The sequence below is a fragment of the Pavona decussata genome, unplaced genomic scaffold (genome assembly GCF_977016875.1).
Source record: "Pavona decussata unplaced genomic scaffold, jaPavDecu1.1 SCAFFOLD_102, whole genome shotgun sequence".
Lineage (NCBI taxonomy): Eukaryota > Metazoa > Cnidaria > Anthozoa > Scleractinia > Agariciidae > Pavona > Pavona decussata.
Window position 1 is genome coordinate 8,938,032 of NW_028145517.1, and position 18,866 is coordinate 8,956,897.

Here is an 18,866-nt window from a genome sequence, read left to right on the forward strand (position 1 = left end):
GAAAGCTTACTACATCAGAGCAAAATTGTAATACTCTCTTAAGAGACTTCTCCATTCGAGTAAGTTGGTCTGTTCCAGTTACTATTTTTGAATTTTATTGTTAAGGTTACTTATAGGTGTCGCGGAATCTTTCATGAACTCCGCACTTGCCGGTTCACAAACTGAAGAGGACTGTAATTCTTTCCTTTTCTGAAGATTTATTTAACATTCACAATCTGACAATCTCTGATCCAATCTACAATATTCGCGATGCACAGTTCCGTTCACAATTCGTTCTTAATCGATCTGATCTTACATTACAATTGTACTAAGATTTTCTAGGTTCTATTTGCGCAACAAGTATTTTTACTACAATCACGAGCACAGTATAATCCCAAGGCTATACTATTGTAATGCTACTAAATTTGATTTCAATTACACAATTACACGCGTTTCTCTTCCTTATTTAGCTTAATACTACGCGGGTCTACGCGTGCAGTTACATCATTGTCATGCAGTGTATTAACTTCGGACTTTCCCGGAGTACAATTGTGCAATCTGCTTTGCTCACTAATTTTAAAGTATTGCTCGCGTTACTATTTCGTGACATTGTTCATCAAATTTCCAAGTTAATATTCTACGTCACGCACATCAGTGCTTCTTTCCCGACACTCTCCCCCCCTTGACTCGTCTACGAGTCAAAGCATATGTTTCGATTTCCACCTAGCATCTAAAGCAGCAGATCTGCTAGGGTTACGTCTAAGAGGTGTAGTATGATCCCGTTCAAATTTACGGTTCCCAGTTTGACCAATTTGGCCGTTCCCTTGTATGGCACATTTTACTTCTAAGGGGTACAACTTTTGAACTGGTCGGGAAATACGCATCGGTCTACCCTTGACAATGACTCTTACGTTTGCTCCCCTAACAACGTTATCTGTGCCCTTGATAAGACTCTCAACCACTGCAATTTTCCACTCTCCTCTCTTTTTGTCTTCCTCAAACACAGTTACTACGTCTCCTGTCTGAATCTGCCTGTCTTTGCGATCTACCTTCAGGCGGTGAAACTCCCTTAGATTCACCAGGTACTCGTTTCTCCATCTCTTCCAAAAATGCGCTAACTTCACTGTCAAATATCTAAACCTCTCTGAACAACTACTCTCGTTCGCTTCTGGCTCTTCCGCTATCTCGTCTGGCATAGACTTAATCCTTCTACCAAGGATTAAATGTGAAGGTGTTAAAGCTTCATGTTCTACCTCATTGTACTCGTACGTAAGCGGACGGGAATTTAACGTTCCTTCTACCTCCACTAACACCGTTCGCAGCTCGTCAAATGTAAGTCGTGCATTTCCTAACACCTTCCTGAGACAAGCTTTCACACTTCCAACCATTCTCTCGAAAAATCCTCCCCACCAGGGTGATCTCTCTAAATTAAACCTCCACTCAATTCGCTGTCTGTCTAGCTCACTAGCTACCTCTGGGTGGCTAAAAAGATTGTTAAGCGCTTTTTCGGTCGCTTGGAAGGTTTTCGCGTTGTCTGATACGATCAATGTCGGCGTGCCTCGTCTCGCTGAAAATCTTCTTAACGCTCGTCTGAAGGCGTCGGAAGATAGATCTTCAACTAATTCTAAATGTATCGCTCTAGTTACGCAGCAGGAAAACAATGCAATGTACGCCTTTCTCATTCCCCCAGCTTGTGCCTTAACATAGAGCGGACCCGCAAAATCTACGCCTACTTTCGAAAACGCTGGCGCTTCTCTTACTCTAAAATCTGGCAATGCGGCGGTCTGCGGCGCGCTGTAAGCCTTCCCTTCTTGTTTCTTGCAGATTACGCATTTGCTCAAAACCTTTTTCACGCACTGTCTGCCCTTCGGGATCCAATACCTCGACCTCAACTCCGCAAGCGTTGCTCTCACACCACTGTGCAACACCTTCTTGTGACACTCTTCTATGAGCATAATGCTTAACGCGTGATCCCTTGGGAGAATGACTGGTCTTCGCGCATCAAACTCCAAATCTGAATTGACGAGTCTTCCGGTACATCTCAGAATTCCTGCACTCTCTTCTAGGCCGAGCTCGGTCTTTAGCTGTTGGAAGTTACCCTTACTTCTCAGGTCAGCTTGCGCCGCTTTCACCCATTCACTTTCGGCCCCGACTAATTCTTCTCGTGTCAGTCTTCCCTTCCGTCTAGCTGTCTCGGTTCGGTTCGGTCTCGAATTTCGGATAAAACGGAACACCCATGCTGTCACTCTGAGTAGCTTCTCTAGCCTTCCATGGCGATTGATGTCAACAAGATTTGCAACACTGGGTTGGTTCTGAACGTCTACTACCATCACGTTGGCGGTCTTCTTAGCTTCTTCTTCACTTTCTGGTGTGCTGACGACACTCTCTACGCGTGGCCACCTGTCTTCTCCTTCTGACAACCATTGCGGTCCGTTCCACCACAGCTCGTCATCTTTTAGTTTCGATCCAAGCGCTCCTCTGGAACCAACATCTGCCGGGTTCTGCTCACCAGGGCAATATCTCCAGTCTTCTTTCTTTGTGAGCTTCAGAATTTCGTTTACCCTGTGACGGACAAATTGTTTCCACTCCCCCCCGTTTCGAATCCAGCAGAGAGCAGTTTTGCTATCCAACCAGTATCTGGTTCCGCTGAGCTTCACTTCCGTTTCTAATGCTTTCATCACGGTGTTCATTAATTGCGCCAAAATTCTAGCGGACATGAGTTCTAGACGGGGAATAGTTAACGCTTTCAGAGGTGCTACCCGTGACCTTGAGGTCAACATTCTCACGAAAACCCCTACTGGCGTGTTGTATACCAAGTACACAACAGCGCAGTAAGCTTTGTTACTGGCATCGCCGAACCCATGCAAGTAACAATTAAGCACCTCTTGTTTTGGATGGTCCCAAATACACCTACTGATCGTAATACCCCTTATTTTGGATAAGTCTTCAATCCATTCGTCCCATTTCTTCTTTACTTTCCCCTCGAGTTTACTATCCCAGTCGAAATTTTCACAACACAATTCTTGAAACAATATTTTCATGCACACAATGATGGGGCTAATGATTCCCAGGGGGTCAAAAATGCTTGCTAGCAGACTTAACAAACTTCGCTTGGTCGGGTGCATGTCCAGGGCTTTGCTTGCAAGCTTCTCAAAACTAAACTGAATAACATCTTTCTCACAATCCCACGGAAGCCCCAAGACCTTTGGACAACTCTTGCTAGCCTGCCCCGAACCTAAGATGAACTTTGCGTAGCTCTCTTCTTCGCTGGTCACGATCGCGCTTTCCGTTGCGTTACTCTCAATCTGCGCAATGCGTTCTCTCAACACTTTGTCATTCGTCATCCACTTTCTCAATTTGAAGCCCCCACTGGCCATCCTCTGTTTGGATTTCTCGTACAATGTGTACGTGTCGCTCGTGTTGCTATCGCCCGTTACCAAGTCGTCAACGTAGAAACCTTCGATCATCTTTCGCACAAATTCTGGGTCTTCGTCCTTAAACTTCGAAATGTGGTGTCTCAGCGTGGCGTTTAACAGAAACGGAGACGCATTTAAACCGAACACAACACGGCAAAAGCGGTACACTGCAATTCGACTACAAGGATCGCGCACGTTTTCTAACCACAAAAATCTAAGATAATCCCTGTCTGCACTGTCTACCTCAATGTTAAGAAACGCCTTTTCTATGTCCCCTATCAACGCCACTCTCTTCTCTCTGAATCTAAGCAGGATGTCAAACAATAAAGGGTTGAGGGAGGGTCCCTTGTGTAGGCAATCGTTCAGAGATGTCCCCCCCTTTCCTGCCTTTGCGGACGCGTCATACACAACTCTCAGTTTCGTGGTGCTCGCCTCTCTGCGTATGACTGCTAAATGGGGAATATAGTGACCCCTATCTGTCTCTTCTAACTGTGCGACTTTCTCTATCACTCCCGAATCTAACTGTTCCTTTATAACTGAGTCGTACTCCCGCAAAATGTCTGGTTCCTTTCTAAGCTTCCTAATTTGACTCTTCATGCGCGACAAACTCAACTCGTAATTGCTTGGCAAACTATCCTGACCTTCCTTCCAGGGGAGCTTAACTGAATACCTATTACCGTTGAAGGCAATACTGTCTACAAACTCTTCATACACTCCATCACTCTCTTTAATTCCTAGGGTTTCTAAGTCCCACAACCTTTGGACATTCTCTTCTAAACTCTCTAATGATACACTGTCTCTGCCAACAAAATTTACGTTAACTTCCTGCGGTCTATCTGCTGGCTGTTTAAATGTCAAGGGTCCGGAGAGAACCCATCCTAACTCTGTCTCTACTGCGACTGGCTCGTCTACCTCCCTCCGGACTATCTTGCCTGTCTGAAAACTCCACAAATAGTCTGCCCCTATCAATACATCTATCTCTAACTGTTCGCTTCCCTTGCAAACGTCGGACAGCCATATTTGCGCCAAATGCGGGTAGTCCTTACGCGCAATTTCCAGATGTTCGTTCTGCACGCGCGAAATTTCGGGAACAACAAAAGCTTCGATGCGCATAACCTTCCCCCCACCCACTGGGGTCAAATCTATTTCAACTACATCCCGCTGGTTTGATCCAGTAGCCCTTTGGCCAAAGGTGTTAACAGTCAACCATTCCCTTCTAACAGATCGCAATCCGAACGATTCTACCGCGCGGGAAGTGACAAAGGACTTATGACTAGCCGAATCAAAAAGCACTCTAATTCTAGCGCGACCCTTCCCCGCTAGTTGAGCCTGAGCCGTTTGTAAGGCTACACTGTTCCCAGTCCCGACGTGCATACTATTTCCCACTAGTTCTGCACCACCCTGGGCCCCTTGGGTTCCGATTTCTGTCGTTCTTAAATTCCCTTGGGAGGCGATGCAAATCGCCGAATGATGTTTACAATTACAACGCTTACATGTTACACTACGATCAGTACAGTCTTTGGATAAATGTCCCTTTCTTAAACATTTAAAGCATCTACCGTATTTAAACAACAATTGCTTACGCTCCTCGATGTCCTGGACCTTTCTGCAGTCTTCGTGTGGATGCTCTCCTAAACAGAAGGCACAGTTCGTTTCTTTCGCCGCTTTCCGTGTGTTTCCTGCATACAGTGTGGCTACATTGTTTTTTCTCCGGAAGTCTCCAGCCGAGTTCTTTTGACGTGCGCTGTCATTGTACTCTTCTCGTAATTCTACTTCTTGTTCCAGGCCTTCCAACAAGTCTCTCAAGTTCCACTGATGATGATCTTTACCTCGCGTAATGGTCAAACGCAGCGTCTGCGGCAATTTTTCCAGGACAGATGGTACAACTATCGCTGAATAAGTGGTCTCGTCTACTCCAAGTGCTTGCAAGGCTCTGTGTTTGGTCTCCAGGAAATCGTACAAGCTCCGAAGTCTCGGCGCGTCTCTCTCGTTGTATACAGGCTGAACATTCAAAAGTTCATTCACGTACGCTCGCTGGATCGCCTCCTTCTTTCCATATCGTTTGTTCAACAGTTCCACCGCTGCTTGATAGTTTGCGGACGTTAAAGCGAAACCCGCGATCGCCGATCTGGCCGGTCCCACAAGCAAACCTCTAAGATAAGAAAACTTGTCGACGTTTTCTAGCATGTCATTTCGATGTATGGCGCTCTCAAACGAGTCCCAAAACTCTTGCCACTCGTGCACTTTTCCGTCAAATTTACGCACCTCCAGTTTCGGCAGTCTCGCTCGGACGGATTTATGCTGGCTTGCTTGTCCGGTCTGCATTGGCGGCGAATTCTGGTGCTGCGGTACATTTTGTACTTGTGGTATTTGCGGTGCGGTTAACAGTTCTTCGATCGCAGCCAACTTGCACTTTATGTCCGACGCAAGACGGCTGCTCTCGTCTATCTCACTGGCCATATCCTCCTCCGTCACCTTTTCGTCGTCTCCCATCAAGGCCAGGATCTCTAAGTCGAGGGGCGCTATCTTTTCCAACTGCTCGTTTAGCGTGTGTTTCCATTTCGCCAGCTCTGCCTTCCTTTCCACGGTGTAATGTTCAAGACTGGCTTCTACATCTGGGAGGATTCCAGCAAGGTACAATCGATGGCCTCCTCGTCGCTTTTTCTTTTTTCCAACCTCCGCGGTCATTTCCAATCCGGCTCGAACTGACCAAGTGTCGCGGAATCTTTCATGAACTCCGCACTTGCCGGTTCACAAACTGAAGAGGACTGTAATTCTTTCCTTTTCTGAAGATTTATTTAACATTCACAATCTGACAATCTCTGATCCAATCTACAATATTCGCGATGCACAGTTCCGTTCACAATTCGTTCTTAATCGATCTGATCTTACATTACAATTGTACTAAGATTTTCTAGGTTCTATTTGCGCAACAAGTATTTTTACTACAATCACGAGCACAGTATAATCCCAAGGCTATACTATTGTAATGCTACTAAATTTGATTTCAATTACACAATTACACGCGTTTCTCTTCCTTATTTAGCTTAATACTACGCGGGTCTACGCTTGCAGTTACATCATTGTCATGCAGTGTATTAACTTCGGACTTTCCCGGAGTACAATTGTGCAATCTGCTTTGCTCACTAATTTTAAAGTATTGCTCGCGTTACTATTTCGTGACATTGTTCATCAAATTTCCAAGTTAATATTCTACGTCACGCACATCAGTGCTTCTTTCCCGACAATAGGGAAGGAAGGTCGAATTTTTATCAAATAAATTTTTTTAGATAATTGTTGAAACAAGAAAGGGATGCAAAGTTTCGTGAAAACAGCCGTTAGAAATCTTAAAAAGAACGCGAGCTATCTGAAAAACAAAGTTTTGTAGAAAAAGCGGTGAGCGAGTGAAGGTGTCATAATCCAATTTATGCGGGACTGTGTTGAGGTATTACGCGGCAAAATTTACCCGCGATCTCGAATTACCGGCAAATTTGCATATTTTTGTCTACATCGTGTTCATCGCATGTCACGGCGTTGTATGTAAAATTTTGCTGTGAAACAGCGTTCCATTTTGGATTCAAGCATCGCGTAAAAGGTTTTCATGAAGAAAGCAAAACTAGAAAAGTCGCCTTGGGTGACAGTTAAGAATAAACCGGGCCCAAAGAAGGTCGAAAAATCATTTGACGAAGCCAAAAAACTTCAGCTGGCGAAGAGCGACAAGGGTTCTTGGTACAACCAGTCAGATTTTCTATAACTGCCTCGGCAGTAGAGAAATTCGAGGACGAGAAATCGGATAGTGGAGAGTCGAACATCAGTTCAGAGTCCGAAATCGAAGATGCCGGCGACAATCCAGCCACTTTCGCCGTTGTTGACCGGCTGAAAATAAGCAGCAAACCTCATCGCGCAGCCTCGTGTACTGATAGCAGTGAGAAGTGCGTGTCTCGTGTCAATTCCGCTGGGGCTGCCAGTTTCATGTTCTGCGTCTATCTGCCGTTTTCTTCTTTGTTTTGGTTTTGCTGGTGGCTCTCTCGCGCCAGACTTAACTTTTCCCATAAAGAAATCGCTTTACATATTACAGTAACACTAAATGCTAACAGAACTCCCCAGGGAATGCTTCTTTGTGTTTGATTGGCCGGTGGCGTGAGCGCGTTGACAAGTATTTTGATGAGGTGCGAAAACTCGGAAAATGTTTCAAGGCCGAAAACCCGGCTTTTGTTTTTGCGCGAATTACCCATCTTCAAATGAATTAATAGGGTATGTAGATTTGCCAGATTTCTAGGAAATTTGGCTGAAATGGTCATCAGATATTAATGCATCAAAGTGGGTCAGGCTTTTACGAAATTCAAAATATTTTTCCCCTGACGTGTTAACATCTGACGGGACTACAAAAATTTTCCATTGTTCATCTTTAGGATGGCTTTTCTCACAAACCAATAGGAATAAAGAAAAAGTCTGACACACTTTGTTAGCCTATTATCTCCTGATTGATATTGTGCAGTCTGTTTGGTTGTGTGGGTAATTCAGTTAAGTACACGTCGCTAGTATTGAGTTTGCAGGCCTCTGAGCGCTTATTTATCCAACAAAATAAAAAAACATTGATATTTTCGCAAACTTCAATTTATCAGCTTTACAGTGATATATAGTTTTCCGTTGTTTTATCGAAAGCAGCGCGCGTACGTTAGATTTCCCTGAAGGCACTCGCGAAACATGGCAGTAATCTTAAAATGTATTTTGTAAATTGTTAGTGCTATTTGAAAAATGAGGAGTTTCGTACAATTTGTGCACATTTTAGACGTTGTAATGGTATACATGTAAGTAAATTAAATACATGTATGTTCCTGTTTGTTGCACTGCAAGCTGCTTCATTATAAAATTTAAAGCTTTGAAATTTGCATGCAGATGTTTTAAATATAATGACTGGTCTTATTAAGAAAAACTAGGGAGTCTATAAAGTTTAAATCAACTGTCCAAATTTAAGTCCATTCCATTCTATATTGATGTTAAAGCGATCACGGATCATTTGCGGTTAACCTCGGATCATAAGCGGTCCAATTTAAGGATCATTTCCCTTCTGAGGATCATTTGTGGTCCAAGTTGGGGATCATTTCTTGTCGGCTGATCATTTTCGGGCCTGTACAGTTATCCTAGTTAACAATCGAACCCTTTACTAGATGGGGGCCTAACATTGGATTAGCGGGATGCAGGATAGGCCTTTTTTCGTTGTCGGGTTGAAAGAAAATTTTAAGAAGGGATGCAAGATGCCAGGTTAGGAGTGGGCGGGAAACGGGAAGTTCGTCATTCTCATGGCGGGAGGCGGAAATTATTGATTTTTCAGGCCGAGAAAACGGGATAGATGATGACAATGCACTTGAATATTTCACAAATCCGTGAAGAAAAACTAGTTCGGTTGTTTATTATTTAAACCGTTTTTTCTATCCTGTCTGAAATCAGTTCCGCAGAGATCTTTATCAATCCCATTTGTAATGATCACGCACAATAGAAAAGACAACATATAGTACCGCTCGAAACTATTGGACCATTTGCACGCGGTAAAACCTCGTCTTTGCCGATCGTGATTGCCGCGAATTCACCGCGGTGTGACGCGTACGAAAATGGCGACGCGGCAAATACGAAAGCAACCGAAAGCCGCGTTGAATTAGACGCGGCAATGCCTCGGTAAAAATACAATAGTGACTAATTACTATTGTCGAGGTATTGTTTAACATTTATATACACAAGAAAGTGTGAGGACTCACCGATCCGGAAGCCATCGGTCGACTGTTGTGACCAGTGGGGTTCGATCCAATTCCCTAGTCTTGTGTGACTGTCATTTTATCCCAAAATACTCAGTTTCTTTGAGTAAGTCCGATGAATTACCAACAATTACCATCGTACCAACAATTTTTCTGGTTAAAGAATACACCAGTAGCGTCAAAAAGAAAGAAAGACAATCGAGCAATTAAGTTGGAAGAACCAGCAGCCATATTTGTTCGTTTTCAGGCAGGTTCGTCGTGTATGGGCACATGACGAACGTACTATTTTCAAATTACTGCCGCTGACCGCATCAACAAACTTCGTAACTGAGTAAGTCAATGGACAATCGATATGAAAATGCTTGCAAAGCAATTATGCTAGCATGATCATGTCCAAAGAGAAAAATCTCTTTTTCTGTAATCTTATACGGGCATTGTGGGCCAAATAGAAGCGAAGAAGAAATAATTTTTCTCCGCAAATGTATGCATGAAATTAGTTATCACCTTCGCAGATGTCACTTGTCACGCGAAAATGTGACTGAGATCGACCTAATTGTTGCAAGCAATGTTAAAGAGATGACTGTGAGCCCAAAACACAGGAACAGCCTTGTCAACAGCCTTGTCAATACCCTGAGCATAAAGGGAAGTTTAAAAAATTGAAGAAGGAATTGTAATCAACTTCAAAACTTCGAGGGAGATTTACACTTTGTTTGGTGAAAAAGCACAAGTAGGCTCCCGTAAGTACCATATATACTACTTTTAAAACACACAATTATTCAGACTTGAAAGTTTATCACTGTAGAAGTTAGATCGACAAAGTACAGTTCTTGTGTTACATACGCACATGGTTATTTACCTTGTTTTTTTTTTTGTGTAACTTGGTTAAGCAATCTGTACAATCAACATAGAGAGAACCTGAAGAGGGCGACTGACTGCAAAGTTTTTCAGAAGAGGACCCTCCTATTTGTGAAAGTTGCAACACGTACTATATACGTGTGCTAAAAGGTTGGTCATATATAAAAGAATGTAATATACTGGTGTCTTTACTTATTAAGGTAGAAATATTTGTTTCTGCATTGTCATTTATGAAGGAAACATTGTCTACCAGGAATGCCAGATAGAAAGCCAAGTTAACTATCACCAGCCTCTTATCTTCAACGCCATATAAGGAAGTACCAACACCTATAAAGACACTCGACGGAACTTACATGGATTGGAGTGTGGGAGGTGATGGTAATGCCTAAATGTACTGTACTCTTTTATCAGAGAACACACTTTTACCGTAATGGTTTATTTTACCTATCTTATTCCAGGAAATACCCACTCCCCCCTCTGTTCCTCTAACAAGGGCCCCACTTTAACTTCATTATTATTATTTCAAATGCCTTGTATACAGGAATGGTATACCTGATATTGTAAATTCTAAGGATCTGTGTGTCCTGAAACCCAAGGTCTTTGCATTTCTGTAGGCCGTAATCAGTGCAAATGGGTTTGACAATTTCCTGTTCAAGTGACTGTTATTTTAGTAATTTTACATACTCTGGTTTGATTTTACCATTTTTTTAAAGTATATTAAGAGGTATCTATCGCTGATGTAATTCTTATGTTCCTACGCTAAATATACGCTAGGCAGCAAGCATCCAAAAGAAAGCTAATTTTTTGCTTTATGAAAGGCCATTATAAATTTGAGAGTTTCGGGGATCGATGACATTCGCCTTAGAATCTTGACTATTATCCACCATAAAAACCAAAGAAATGCGTTTTCCTTTATTGCACATCAACCTTGTTTTGTGGAGAAATTTTGAAGGAAATCAAAATTTTTATCCCAATTATGTGGCCAATTCTTAGGCAGTCAGTCTCTTCAACAATCTTTGCAAGGACCTTCAGTTAAAAATACTCACATATCTTAGTATTTGCCATTATATCCTATTGTTTAAAAAATTTCTGTTTGTTCATTGTCAAGATTGTCAGAAATTAATGCTAAAATAAATTATTATTAAAGTAATTAGAAAACATGTCAGTAATTTATGACAACCAACAGTGTTGTGAGACTTTTGTTTGACTATTTTAGGTAAGAATAGAATTTTCTTAATTGAAGCAAAATGGGACGAAATTAGAAAATAAAACTACAAGGGAAATCCTAAACTAAAAAAAAACCTCCAAGGGAAATAATGAACATGGACCAAAAAACTGAGCTGAAAAGACTGCTCTGAAGTTAGCAGTATTGAGTTAAATGGTGATTGTCACTGCATGAAAAAAAATTCTTGCAAAACAGCAAACCAGCAAAATCACAAGAATATTGCCTGTTTGGAGAATAAACATTCTTTTTATTCCACTGCTGATTTTTTTGTTCATTTTAGAACGTTAAGCGAGCAAAAAGTTTCACTTCAACAGGAAAAATCCAACGTTTCATTGTGCCAGATCGGAGAATGATTTCACTTCAAGATTTGGCTGGAATTTGCTATAAATAATGGAAATTGGACTGAGTGGAGTGCAATTTGGTCTGAAATCATACGATTGATTAGAAACACCAAAATTGACCCTAAAAGGAGGCGTTAATTTGAAGGAGACATTTATTCAACTGATCTTGGATATAAAGACAGGACAACACTTGCAATGTTGGGATTAGTTATGTGTTTGATGTTGTGATTTGTTTGTACTCTTCTGTATTGTACTAACACCGATTTTCATGTCAGCAAGGAGGATTCTATTTTGAATCAGCAGTTCAACCTACCACAGTGACATGTTGTGTGTTTCTAGTGAGTTTTCAAATTAGCATTATGAATTTATTGTTTGATCTCCTCATCATTAAGTCAACTTCGTACACTGCCACTCTGCATATACTGTAAGTACAGTCAGTACTGTACGTTATCGCAATAAGTGTTAGTTAAGGACGATGCCTACTAATATCGAAGTATTTTTGTGTGGTTTATGACTATGCGCGAAAAGCAGATCTTAGGAAGGCCTATTGGAATCCAAAACAAGAATTGGGGGTAGCCACGCATTTTTCGGAGATAATTAAGCAATAATATCTCCAAAAAGCACCAAAATATGAAGCAATGTATGGGATTTATTCCTAAATTGAAGCTTTATTATCGCTGAAAAATGCATGGTTACCCCCAATTTTCTTTCGAGATACCAAAAGCGTTTGCTAAGTTCTACCTTCTCCGCATAGTTTTAAACTGCGCAAAAATATTCCTGTATTAGCAGGCACCACCCATAGGAAACCTGAGTATCTCGAGATGCACAGAACGTATGCGTAGTAACAATAGTAGGCACCATCCTTAAGTGTTAAGTGTTTGCATTGTTAGTGTTACATAAAGCTAATAAAAAATAAAATAAGAAAAACTTTCTAGTTTCTTTTCGGTCTCCTCGCAACTTTTTCTTTGTAAATAAATTTAAATTATTTTATTGTGTCTTGTTTGTAATTTCTTTGTTTGTCAAAATGATAATATCTCGAGAAACAGGTTATTGTTCATCGTGCTAGATACAATAATAAAAAGTGTATTAGCATTTTCTCACGGTGTAGTCTCATGCATAGATCTCCCTGTTTCCCCGATGTAGATTCCGCACTCATAGGGAATTCTGTAATCCGAGCCATCTTGTTTAGCCAGATCGACGGTGTCCTTAGGTCGCATTAAGTGTGACCTAAGTGTTGGGTTGGATTTGAAGACGTTGCGAATGACTTGTTGTTGTAGGCAGTGGCAAAGAGGCTCATATAGGGTAAAATGACATTGGATTAACTCTGCCACGGGCTCTCTCCTGGGGGCTGTTCTTGCCTTGGTGATGTTTCGCACATTCCACAATAATTTTTTTAGCAATAATTCACAATAATTCTTCACCGTAAGTTTTTAAAAATTTAAGGTGGCTCTGAACTCTTCTGAATAATTTTTTGCAACTTTGCCAAATTTTTATTTATCGGCAGCTCTGTGTAAAAAATGGGATCATTGAGCTTGTTTTAGAGTTATAAGCAAATGAGGTGTATTTTAACAATTTACTCTGTTGTTATGGTAAACCATTGTGTCAAGAAAGTGACATTAACTTGTTGACAAATGTTTAGGCATATTTTTGATACCATTACTGTTGTATTAACTGATAAAGAATGGTTCTATCGGTCTGTCAAAGTATGTCTCAGTGCTGTCATTTCATGCATTAATGTAATTTTATTTAAACATTAATGCAGATTGGATGCCTTGTGTATTAAATGTTATTCAAACGTGCAAATTATGTGATGATAATTTATGTGACATTGAACACAGTAATATAAATTTAATTGATTATTACTCAATTTAGCAACTGACTTTTGCATTTACCATACAGTGGTCATAAATTAAGACATTTTCTTTCTACGCTTAGGTTTTCAGCACTTTATTATAATAACCTGGATTCCTCTTGTCTACCAGTTTGAAGATCAAAAAAAGTAAATGAATGCGCAGGTGCAGTTCCAGAAAAAAATCTATCCCCACCTCTTGGGGTGTTGGTGCTAAAAAAGCAAAACTTTTAGAAGCAAAGTATGGATCTAAACTAGAATTTAATGGAAGGAGAGTGGGTGCAAAACAAAAAACCTTCCTTGGGATGAGTAAGGATATTTTTTTTGGAACTGCAAAGTAAGAGTTGGATGACAACAGTGTTATTACTAAAAGGAGAATCACAATTTTTGCTCTGTGAAACTTGTTTTGACAGATTTCTGTCATAATCACTTTGTAACTAACATCTAGATCCAAACAACTGTCATGTGCAAAAAAATATCTTAACAAATAAAGGCTACTAAGGTGCCATTTGATTGTTGGATGAGTTTTCTTAAGTCCTTGGTATGATCATCTGAACTGAGCAAAATGGAACAGTGGTTATTAAGGACTGACGAGATCAAAATTCTTGAATATTATTAGCTACCACCAGCAATGATTTGGGAACAAGGATTACAGAATAGTGCATGTGAGTATTTATGTACAGCAGATGTCATTATCTGTACTCAGAATAATTTTTTTGTATCATGTATCTCAACAATTATTGTTGTCTTTTCCTTATCCAAAAGATTTTTTTAAAAAACTTGAATTGTGTATATTTAATGCAGGTTCTTCAAGCCATCCAGATCAATCTGTCATCATAATTTATTTATATGTACAAAACTTCCACCTCACTAATAATTACTCTCAAAATTGAACAGATAGGACAATCACTTGTAGAATTACAGACTGAACTTGACTTCAATTAGTCATTTTCATGCTGTTCATTGTTACAAGAAAACTGGATCAAGTTCAAGTTTGCTTGAGAGCATGACAGCTTCAACGGAGCACATGAAAAACTCACACTACACACAATTGACGTCTTCATCAACACTGATTCACTTTTCATTATCATTTTTCAACACCTCCCTCTTCTTTCTTACTGGACTTACCGCAGGTGAGGATTTCTTCCATGTTAGTAACTCAGGTTTACCATTTGTACTCTGAAAAAAGACAAATTAATCAATCTTTTTTCCCTTACAAGAACTAACAGTTAACTAATATCTACATCAAAGAACTAATTTATATCAAGAAACCAATCTATTAAAATAACTTCTTATAATGTTCAGCATTTACCCTAGGCACTTGGCTTGACTGACACCAAAGCCATTCAGATGATTCTTTTATTGCTGGTAATTTAAAAAGAAATACAGTGGATGCATGTGTTTTTTTATTTTATTAAAAAGCTTAAATGGGGGCATTTTTTTAATACAGTCAACTCTCTCATAATGGGCACTTCTCGTAAGCGACCACCTCCTGTTAGCAACCACTTCATAAACAACTGTTTTGTTTCTCATTTAAATACTGTTTCAAGAGCTATCTCGTAAGCTCCCACCACTCAAATTTCTTAAGGAACCGGGACCACCTTTTAAGCCAGAAATTACACAAATTCTTTGGTTGTCTGTTTCCGTTGAGTGACCACCCAACATAATCACGTATGATTGTTTGTAAATCATTAATCAGAAAAGACAAAAGTTCAATTTTTAATGACACTACCCCGGACTGCTGACAGATAACAGTTTACAGACAGAGGAGATGTCTATAATTAGAACTTATGGGTAAACAGGAATTGTTACAGTGATCTGTTCTAAAATGTTAAACAAAGTTTCATCAGAAGAATGAATAGATGTGCAAAAATCAAATTAATTAGTTTCTTTTTGCCTAATTTTAGCTTCTTAGGTAATATTTTTATGTAATAAATTAATCAAGCCAGTATTAGGCTTATTTTGTTGATATTTTCCATGAGCGACCATCATAAGCAACCACTTTGTTGTGCCCCAAGGGTTGTTGCTTGCGAGAGAGTTGACTGTGGTTTGTGGATGTCAACTGGCTCTAAAATAAAATGCCTTTTAAAACACTGCCTGAGTAAGCACTGGATACTATTTAAGTCTACCACGCTAGCACCATACACTGGAAGTGGATAATTGATCTTAGGGAGTACAAGAGCTTTAAACAGATTTACTATTTCTACTCGTGTATTGAGTATAACTCCCTTTCCTCGTTTATGTAATAACATATAAGCAGTTATTAGCCTCGCACAACTTTTGTTGTACATGGGATGTAAATTTTCAGTCACTGTTGTGTAACTCCTAATTTATCATGTTGTTCCATATCATGTATTGCAGGGTTTTCTATGGTAGTCGCTTTCCTCTTGTTGCATTACACAAAGTGATTTAACATTTAAATGGTCACACTTTAGAATTTTATCCACAGACTCAAAAAGTTAAAACCACTTGATGCAGCATAATAAACAGCAACAAAGGGAAGTGCTGCTCAGTGGCAGTTATTGAAATGGTTGCACTTAAGGATTTTATCAACAACCTCAAAAGTTAGAATCACTTGATACTTTGCAATAAACAGTACCACAGGAATGTATTGCTCAGTAGCTGTGATTTTAATGAGCCCACTTTACAATTTCCACAGATTCTAGAACCACCTTGCTCAGATTGGCAAATAATCGTATGGGAAAGTACTGCTTGCTCGCTTTTGTTTGGATAGTCACACTTTAGAATTTCATCCTCAGGCTCTGCAAAAATGAAGACCATTTCATACAACAGAGCAGCCTGCAGTGCAGTGAGGGACTACTGAATTGCCACACTATACAAATTCTGGGCATAGCTATCCTTGGTTGTTTTATGTTGGGAATGAACAACAGATGCATTTACTGTTGGACAGGTATATTTTGCAGGTCACATTCCGCAGGTCAATGTTGTACTAGTATGTAAGCATTGTGTAAGCATCCCCTAATCCCAAAATATTACCTTTTTAGTATGGTGTTAGGGCTAGGAAACTCTGTTTAGCTTGGTTGTATACAATTATCACAGTGAGCAGTATTTGTGACCTGTGACCTGTAAAAGAAACCTTTTATATTTGTAATATTGAATAAAAACTAAGAGTGGATAACTGTATCCAGAGAATAGGTCGCTAATCCAGTAGATACAATGTATTGGTTGGAGTACATTTTATCTGCTGAATAGCGATTTATCCACTGGATAGAGTTATCCGCTCTTTGAACAACAGGGGCCAGAAGTTAAGGGTAAAAGGTAGAGTTAATTAAGTTAATTCCAAATGAGTAAGTCACCATTCAAGATTTGAATGGTTACTGACTTACTCATTTGGAAGTGTAAATAACCTCGGTGAAACTTGCCTTAGTTTTCCTTGTGCGTGCTTATTTTCCTCCACGGATGCAAAGAAGAGGGAATCTGGAAAAGAATAATTTTGCAGGACCATTGTGTCGTTTTTGGCGGGCAGGTTTGCTTATGTTAATAAAGATCCGTAGCGGTTCGATGTCGTATTTATGTCGCTTAGTTATTGTTGATTTTTTGACCGCCTGGTGGTAAATGGGCATCATTAAGTCCGGAAACCCGCAAGTCACTGGCACCTTTCAAAGAAACGAAACGTGTCTTCCATCCTTCCATCGTTGAAAGAGCTTTTAAGCGCTATTACTTCGGCGATAGCTGGTGGATCGATCCAGGCGGAAAGTTTATCAGCAACTCTTCAATATTCCTGTCCACGGTAATCTTTAGTTTAGCCGGTATTACCGTGAGTTGTGGCCCATTTGCCAACTTATGTCGTGCTCGAATTGGGAAAATGAAGAGTTGGTTTTAGACTTATAAAATTTTTCTTAACCTTTGGGACCGTGTGTTCCCCGTCAAAAAAGTCCGCCATTACCCACAATGCAAAGGGTACCTTCATTCTTGTACCACAGTCAAACCACAACGCACGCTCGTCCAATCTAATAAACAAAATCTCGCCTAAGCCTTTCGCTCGACCTCGATTTCAATGAAAATTGACTTTTATGTTTTCCACATGTAAATATTTAGGACTGCAACCTATGTAATAAAAAAAAAAGAAGCTTGCAACGAACACTCGACAATCGAACGAGAAAATCTAAGAGAGAGAGAGAGCCTCAGTTCAGGCAAGAGTACTATCCAAAACGAATCTGAGAGACTTGTTTACTCTGTGAACCGTACGCAATCTCTTAAGGATCGATCTCCGTTAAATTAAAATGCTTGTAAACCGTGCACGTTCGCTCAGCCCCGACTTTATAATAAAACGTTCCTCAGTCAATCTCACACCCAATAGTAGTGTAGTAAAAATCAGACCCACCCTGCATGCCAATACCGTGCTAAAAGCCATTTCAGACCATATCAGTGAAAGATTAAAGAACGGTTGACTTGAACAAGACGGGGGGGGGGGGGGGGGACACCACGTTCCCCCCCGGTGTAGGGGTGTCACAGGCCTCCCACCCTGCATGCCAATACCGTGCTAAAAGCCATTTCAGACCATATCAGTGAAAGATTAAAGAACGGTTGACTTGAACAAGACGGGGGGGGGGGGGGGGACACCACGTTCCCCCCCGGTGTAGGGGTGTCACAGGCCTCCCACCCTGCATGCCAATACCGTGCTAAAAGCCATTTCAGACCATATCAGTGAAAGATTACAGAACGGTTGACTTGAACAAGACGGGGGGGGGGGGGGGGGACACCACGTTCCCCCCCGGTGTAGGGGTGTCACAGGCCTCCCACCCTGCATGCCAATACCGTGCTAAAAGCCATTTCAGACCATATCAGTGAAAGATTAAAGAACGGTTGACTTGAACAAGACGGGGGGGGGGGGGGACACCACGTTCCCCCCCGGTGTAGGGGTGTCACAGGCCTCCCACCCTGCATGCCAATACCGTGCTAAAAGCCATTTCAGACCATATCAGTGAAAGATTAAAGAACGGTTGACTTGAACAAGACGGGGGGGGGGGGGGGGACACCACGTTCCCCCCCGGTGTAGGGGTGTCACAGGCCTCCCACCCTGCATGCCAATACCGTGCTAAAAGCCATTTCAGACCATATCAGTGAAAGATTACAGAACGGTTGACTTGAACAAGACGGGGGGGGGGGGGGGGACACCACGTTCCCCCCCGGTGTAGGGGTGTCACAGGCCTCCCACCCTGCATGCCAATACCGTGCTAAAAGCCATTTCAGACCATATCAGTGAAAGATTACAGAACGGTTGACTTGAACAAGACGGGGGGGGGGGGGGGACACCACGTTCCCCCCCGGTGTAGGGGTGTCACAGGCCTCCCACCCTGCATGCCAATACCGTGCTAAAAGCCATTTCACCATATCAGTGAAAGATTAAAGAACGGTTGACTTGAACAAGACGGGGGGGGGGGGGGGGGACACCACGTTCCCCCCCGGTGTAGGGGTGTCACAGGC

The 18,866-nt window shown here is 41.2% G+C and overlaps 2 protein-coding genes across 3 annotated transcripts in view; both read right to left on the minus strand.

Annotated features, from left to right (window-relative positions):
* LOC146472140 (gamma-aminobutyric acid type B receptor subunit 2-like) overlaps nucleotides 1-9,360 on the minus strand; it is a 44,178-nt gene extending 34,818 nt beyond the window's left edge. Inside the window, exon 1 of one of the 2 annotated variants that reach the window (XM_085120724.1) lies at nucleotides 9,152-9,360. The gene's annotated coding sequence lies outside the window, so the exon portion shown is untranslated. The remainder of the gene's footprint in view (nucleotides 1-9,151) is intronic. The other variant, XM_085120725.1, reaches the window with a different exon arrangement.
* Nucleotides 178-6,644, minus strand: LOC146472141 (uncharacterized). Its single transcript, XM_085120802.1, has 2 exons — nucleotides 1,233-6,644; nucleotides 178-1,028 (listed from the first exon to the last, which is right to left on the minus strand). Exons 1-2 carry the CDS (start codon nucleotides 6,081-6,083, stop codon nucleotides 678-680), a joined length of 5,202 nt encoding a protein of 1,733 aa, XP_084976928.1. The 5' UTR covers nucleotides 6,084-6,644; the 3' UTR covers nucleotides 178-677.
* Nucleotides 9,361-18,866: the final 9,506 nt, after the last annotated feature.